Source organism: Eucyclogobius newberryi, unplaced genomic scaffold (genome assembly GCF_026437365.1).
Source record: "Eucyclogobius newberryi isolate DKJ021-1_F unplaced genomic scaffold, fEucNew1.0.hap1 SCAF_2, whole genome shotgun sequence".
Taxonomy (NCBI): domain Eukaryota; kingdom Metazoa; phylum Chordata; class Actinopteri; order Gobiiformes; family Gobiidae; genus Eucyclogobius; species Eucyclogobius newberryi.
The window spans coordinates 29305841-29313153 of record NW_027315834.1 but is presented as its reverse complement, the minus strand read 5'-3'; the positions used below and the strand labels follow the sequence as shown (position 1 = coordinate 29313153).

The 7313-nt window shown below is 45.7% G+C and overlaps 1 protein-coding gene across 1 annotated transcript in view; it reads left to right on the top strand.

The window, feature by feature from the left end:
• The first annotated feature begins 666 nt into the window (after positions 1-666).
• Positions 667-7313, top strand: part of ano2b (anoctamin 2b) — an 83561-nt gene continuing 76914 nt past the window's right edge. Inside the window, exon 1 of the mRNA XM_072453509.1 lies at positions 667-996. Coding sequence (XP_072309610.1) covers positions 960-996 — 37 coding nt within the window. The 5' untranslated portion in view covers positions 667-959. The remainder of the gene's footprint in view (positions 997-7313) is intronic.

Sequence of the window (7313 nt, the reverse complement as noted above, 5' to 3'; positions counted from 1 at the left end):
TAGCTAGTCTTGGTTTTACCTGAAGTAGGTCAACTTAAACCTCACAAAATCCTATGCACGGTTTGAAACGTCTTTAAACATCAGTAAAAGCTGAAATTGATGTTTTTAAATTGCCATCATCTATGTTAGCTAGCAATATTTAGACTATGATAAAGGCCATAGAGGTCGTGGGCTCTTTGTCTAACATTCAGAGCTCATTTAAACCACCTCTTTATCACATATTACACATGCTCCTTTTGCTGTTACAGATTTGCACAACACACAATGTCACGTTCAATGAAGGAATGCGATTTTGCCTTTTGTGAGCGATTAACCACCGTTTGGACTCCCATTGTTGTATTTTTCCAGACAGTTTTGATCCTGAATCCGCTGAATCTGATCAAATGCCAAAATTCAAAACAATTATGACATTTTTACATCGTTGTTTGCTCGCAATCATTCCTCATTCACTCATTTATTCCATATTCTTACAGCTTTTCTGACAGCAACATTGTACTTGCACAACCACAGCGTGTTGCCAGCTCTTCCTGCTTAATTTAACCAAGGCCTTGCCCTTTACCTGGCGTGAACTGTAAACTGACAGCTTTACTTGTATTTCACTGCCAACACTCCTCCTTATTCCTAAGTGCGTTAAGAATACCCCACAGGTTCCCTATCCCACAGCAGACGGCACATGATTAATGCACATTAGTGTACCCCTAATCTAGTCTGGCTTTTGTTTGGAATGATTTGTGTGTGTGGGTCGGTCTGTTTGGGATTACGTGCGTACACCCAATAAGCTAAGATGCAGAAATGTTGCTCCCTGCCATTTGGACAGAAGGTTTATCCAGACGAGGATAAGCTTCCTACGGCAGAGGATTGTACCGGGGCTCCTCCACCTGCCACGGCCCACTCCAATATGGCCGACTGACTGACAGCGTGGCATGGCACCGTGAGAGGAGCACAAACACGCGCTGGACATGGCGTTTAGGAGATCTCCCTCCACCGGATTCTCTGGTAAGCGCTAAAAACAACACGCAGGTCGTCTGTCCGCGGTGGTCTGTGTCGCACGGTTCAGTCTGCTGTTGCCATGTAAACAATGAGGTGTGTGTCAGGTGGCAAGGTGGAGCTGTCGACAACATTGTGGGGCTGTTGTTACTCCACAGCTCTGTAATCAGTAAATTGTCAGTAAATATTGGTGTTTCATTAGATAGAATGTGATGGGCTGTTTCAACATGGATCAATGCCATTGACAACTGTTGTGTCCCGATGTGCAATATGTCCATGTTTCCCCCCCCCCAAGTTTTAGCTCACACCAGTACCCCCTGACTTTGGTAAGAAATATGTGTTCTATAGCAGTATATTGTCCAGTATTCATCAGTCACTTTAATCTGTATTGTGTTGTTTCTGTTCAAACCCCTGGGGGAAAATAAAGACAACTTTCAACCTTCCACGTGGCCTCTGGTAGGGGCTTGTACCCTCTGGTAGGGGATTGTACCCTCTGGTAGGGGCTTGTACCGTCTGGTAGGGGATTGTACCCTCTAGTAGGGGCTTGTACCCTCTGGTAGGGGCTTGTACCGTCTGGTAGGGGATTGTACCCTCTAGTAGGGGCTTGTACCCTCTGGTAGGGGCTTGTACCCTCTGGTAGGGGCTTGTACCCTCTGGTAGGGGCTTGTACCGTCTGGTAGGGGATTGTACCCTCTAGTAGGGGCTTGTACCCTCTGGTAGGGGCTTGTACCCTCTGGTAGGGGCTTGTACCCTCTGGTAGGGGCTTGTACCCTCTGGTAGGGGCTGGTACCTTCTGGTAGGGGCTGGTACCCTCTGGTAGGGGCTTGTACCCTCTGGTAGGGGCTTGTACCCTCTGGTAGGGGCTTGCTAGTACTTCTGGTTGGGAAACATTGTAATATGCTTTTGCTGGAAACTAAAGATAGAACATCAGCTTTATTATCCTGGAGAGGCAATTTGTCTTGGGCAGAGTTAAACAGTAAAAGAAAGACAATAATTAAAAACATGCAGCATTAAAAGTAAAGTGCTAGCGTGCTGTGAGAGCGCTGATGTAGCAGTTGAGCAGTTTTATTGAGGCCGGGACAAATGACGGCTTCAGTCTGTTGTTGCTGGGGCCCTCACAGCGTCCTTCCTGAGGGCAGCCGATCATGTTCATTGAAGAGCAGGAAGTTCAGGGTCAGTGGAGATGTTTCTGGTCCACCTTGTACTAGCTTCTTCATAAATGCCCTTTATGGATTTGTATTTGAGTCGGCTCATGTTCATGGCTGTTTTGTGGGTTCCATATCTGTTTGATTAAGGCTAAAATATTAGCTGCTGTAGAGTCAGTTAGTTGCACTCAAATGACCTGAGCATGGATTACCACCACGAGCTGTCGAGAGGAAATTGGTGTTTCATGCTTTACTATACAATGTACACTTCCAGTTTTCCTTGTAACAACAGAAAAAAATTAAATTAATTTGATTGATTTATTGTACTTTTACTCTGTAATCTATGTATTGCATGCGCAGCCTCTGGCAGGGTGATATGCCCAAAAATAAATATAGATGTTTTCTTGGAGACAAATCACAATTTTAATTTGAATATAATTCATGTATTTATGTTACCTTTAGGCATTAAACATAAGTCATCTGCTTGACTTGATTCCTTCTGTCACTCAGCCTCAGGGAGAGCCTCAGAGGAATGGAGGGTAAAAGTGTGTTTTGAACATATCGCTGCAGAGCAGTGGTTTTCAACCTTTTTCAGTCGCAATAATAGTTTTTTTCATTGGAGGACATTATCCTAGATAAAGGAATTGGTAGGCCATGAAATGGGAGTGATTTTTTTTACGACTGAATTTAGAAGATGTCAAACTTTGTTGGAAACTATTGCAAAAACAAAACTTTTCCCCTTATCATCTGGGCACCTCCTAAAATCTTCTTCTTTGGTGGTTTATGGAGGCTGTTGTTGTTGTTGTTGTTGTTGTTGTTTTATGGCGGTTGGCATCCAATTGTTGCATTACCGCCAGACTTTATTCCTCAGACTTTGTCGTAGTCCGTAAAAGTACTCCTTCCATTGCTTTGGTGTTACAAAGCCCATGAGGTCATGATATGTCTTTGTGACTAGAATAGTTGTTGTTGTTTCAGAGACCGACCGGCCTTATTCCAGGGAGACTCTTCTTCATCTTCCTCTCCTTCTTTGACGTTCGGTGCTTCCACCGTACAGCTTTATTCTTTAGGCTTCATTCCACAGGCCCTAATATTTCCACTGATGTCGCTGCTTGGTAGCCGTGCGTCTACGAGACTGGACGAGGACAGGAGACCACCCCCACCCCCATCTTGTCACTCTGATCACTCTGACTCCCCAAAAGCAGACCCCCATCACTCCGACTCCCATTTAGCGCCTTTAGCCTGTTTTCTATATCTGCCCAATCAAGCTCCTTTGTTCCAAGGAATCTCCCTGCAGCTTTAGCAATGATCCTGATCCTTTCAGTTCTGCTTTGAGTCTGAGCAGCACAGTTTACAACATCCACCATAAAGAGTACAAAATCCTCTCTATCCACAACCAGGGTATTCTCATTAATTCTGGAACCTGCACACTTGGGACCTCCACTCTTGAAACCTTCACACTTCTTGGGAGCCACGCTGGCCTTTCTCATTTCGCCCTGGCTGGGAGCAGCACTGGCTCCTCTCTCTGTATTTACTCTAAACTTGTTACTTGAAACTTTCTTGACTGCATCTGCATAGGATATACCTTGAGAGACCTTTATTTTATGCACCTCAGCAGCTCTTTTGCTAAACCTGCATCCCCCGTAGGCAGAGCTATGTTCTTCCCCACAGTTACAGCACTTCAGTTTTGCTCCCACGTCACACTTCCCATACTCGTGATCTCCTGCACATTTACCACACCTTTGCCTCCCTCTACAGACCGCTGCAATATGCCCAAAGCGCTGGCACTTAAAGCAACGCAGGTAAAACCTGTCCTGCAGGTGTGTCAGGACGTCCTCTTTTAGTGCCTTGAAGGGAGTTGTAGGGCGAGGAACCTTTGTATCGGGAAGTAAACACATCTGCCTTCTTCTGTCAAACAATCAAAAATAACTGTAGCTGAAGCTATTGATATCCGGAGTGAGAGCAGAGACTGTAAGGTGATCATAAAGCTTGCACAGGATAGTGCATCCTTTAAGGAGTGGAATTCAGTGGCATTGTCAAAGAGCCTAACTGTAGCTGTGGGAGTGATCAAGAGTGCGAGTGTCCTTAGAGATGGCTCGCTGCTGGTCGTGTGTAAGGACGCGGCTCAGCAACGGAAGGCGATTGGAACTAAACGTCTGGGTGGAAAGGACATTCTTGTGTCTGATGCTGAAATAAACACGGTCAGAGGAGTTATCGTAGGTGTCCCTACGGCGACGTCTGTGGATGAAGTTAAGGAGAATTTGACTGGAGCTAAGGTGGTGGACGCTAGGCGGTTGAAGGTGACCCGGTCTGGGGTAAGATGTGACAGCTTGTCGGTAATGGTAACACTTGAAGGGAGGTGCCTGCCTAGTAAGGTGTTCATTGGGTACATGTGCTATAGCGTCAGGCCATATGTTCCGCCGCCCCTGCGTTGCTTTAAGTGCCAGCGCTTTGGGCATATTGCAGCGGTCTGCAGAGGGAGGCAAAGATGTGGTAAATGTGCAGGAGATCACGAGTATGGGAAGTGTGACGTGGGAGCAAAACTGAAGTGCTGTAACTGTGGGGAAGAACATAGCTCTGCCTACGGGGGATGCAGGTTTAGCAAAAGAGCTGCTGAGGTGCATAAAATAAAGGTCTCTCAAGGTATATCCTATGCAGATGCAGTCAAGAAAGTTTCAAGTAACGAGTTTAGAGTAAATACAGAGAGGGGAGCCAGCGCTGCTCCCAGCCAGGGCGAAATGAGAAAGGCCAGCGTGGCTCCCAAGAAGTGTGAAGGTTTCAAGAGTGGAGGTCCCAAGTGTGCAGGTTCCAGAATTAATGAGAATACCCTGGTTGTGGATAGAGAGGATTTTGTACTCTTTATGGTGGATGTTGTAAACTGTGCTGCTCAGACTCAAAGCAGAACTGAAAGGATCAGGATCATTGCTAAAGCTGCAGGGAGATTCCTTGGAACAAAGGAGCTTGATTGGGCAGATATAGAAAACAGGCTAAAGGCGCTAAATGGGAGTCGGAGTGATGGGGGTCTGCTTTTGGGGAGTCAGAGTGATCAGAGTGACGAGATGGGGGCTACCAAGCAGCGACATCAGTGGAAATATTAGGGCCTGTGGAATGAAGCCTAAAGAGTAGAGCTGTACGGTGGAAGCACCGAACGTCAAAGAAGGAGAGGAAGATGAAGAAGAGTCTCCCTGGAATAAAGCCGGTTGTTGTTGTTGTTGTTGTTGTTTTATGGCGGTTGGCATCCAATTGTTGCATTACCGCCAGACTTTATTCCTCAGACTTTTCGTAGTGTTACAGGTTGGTCTCTGAAACAACAACAACTATTCTAGTCACAAAGGCATGTCATGACCTCATGGGCTTTGTAACACCAAAGCAATGGAAGGAGTACTTTTACGGACTACGACAGAGTCTGAGGACTACGACAAAGTCTGAGGAATAAAGTCTGGCGGTAATGCAACACTTGGATGCCAACCGCCATAAAACAACAACAACAACAACAACAACAACAACAACAATGTAACACAAATAACAACTGCCATAATTGCAATAGTCAAAATAGTAATTTCATGTTTTATTAACATCACACGTTCCCATTATAAGCTCTCCATCTCCCCCACAATAGAGACAGTAGACAGGACCACCCTAGAGTAAGCAGCCCGTTGTCCTGGACCATTCAGTCTGCAGGAGTTTGAATAGAGCAGTGTGGGGCAACGTCAACTCTTCCTGCAGCGAGGGATAGGGTTGCATGGGCAATTGCTCCGGAGTGAGGCTATTGTCAGGGGCTAATTCTGGCCTACAGGGCAGAAAGGGCAGTTTTGTCAGCTGTAAGTAGACCGAGAGCAGTGAGGAAGGCTAACGTTTGGAAATACTGAGGTTTATCATGTTGGTTCTATGTAAATCCTGTTTAGCCCTGATCTTAGTCCCAGGTTTTATCTTGTTTCATAATTGTCCCTCATATAGTGATTATATTATTCTGTTTGAATGTAAAAGCGTCTGGAATCAGACTATAAAAGATGTAAAAAATCTCTTCTAACTTGAGACGGTCCAACCACATGCACATTTTGACACGAGTGGCGTTTGGCTTGTATTTGTACAGGTTTAGTCGGTCTTTAGCCATGTCATCTTTTAATCGTTATAATCTCACTGAGCATGGAGAGCGTGCGTGCGTGCGTGTGTGTGTGCGTGCGTGTGCGTGCGTGTGTGTGCGTGTGCGTGCGCGTGTGCGTGCGTGTGCGTGCGTGTGTGTGCGTGTGCGTGCGCGTGCGTGTGTGTGTGCGTGCGTGCGTGTGTGTGTGTGCGCGCGTGTGTGCGTGCGCGCGCGTGCGTGCGTGCGCGCGTGTGTGTGCGTGTGCGTGCGTGCGTGTGTGTGTGTGCGCGCGTGTGTGCGTGTGCGCGCGTGTGTGCGTGTGTGTGTGTGCACGCGCGCGTGTGTGTGTGTGTGTGCGTGCGTGTGTGTAGCTCAATAATAATGTTGACCTCGTAAACCAGGATAGTCAACGCTGTTAAAAGTGTACATATTTACTTCAATGTAAAAGTCCATATAGTCCAGTCCATCCTAGTCATCCAACTCCTTGTTATTGCCTTTTTTGCTGCTGCCACTTTACTTTCCACACGTATCCATCAATCATCTCCCTCGCTGGAGCTCTACATCCGACATACAGTGTTTTAAAGTAAAAGGGACTGTTGGTGTTGAAGATATTCCGCAGTGCTTCTCCGTTGATTTCAGTTCAGTCTTTACGAACAACAGGGCAGTCCCAAAACACATGATGATGAGCCGTACTTCCATGTTAATGATGTACACTTTACAGTATGTTCCAATTCTTCATCTGTTATTCTTTAGATATACATCGTTCTTTATCATTTATCATTCATCATCTTCTATTGCGTATTGAGTCTCTGCAGGTTGAAATGTATACTAATTAATACTAATATACTAACAAAAAAATACAAAATAAGAACAGTAGACACAAATGACTAAGCTAAACTTAAAACAACAGCAACTCCTGACTAATGAGGTGCTCGTCTCAGCTCTTTCTTTAGACACATTTTGAAACTCTTTGCTTTATTGGCAGAGGATAACCTATTCCCTTGTCCGATTTGTGCTGAGAAGGCTTGTGTTAAAGTACTTTGCAAAACCATTAACCTCTGGTACAGTCAGGATGGAGAAGCTTCCTCTGTAGCTGCAGT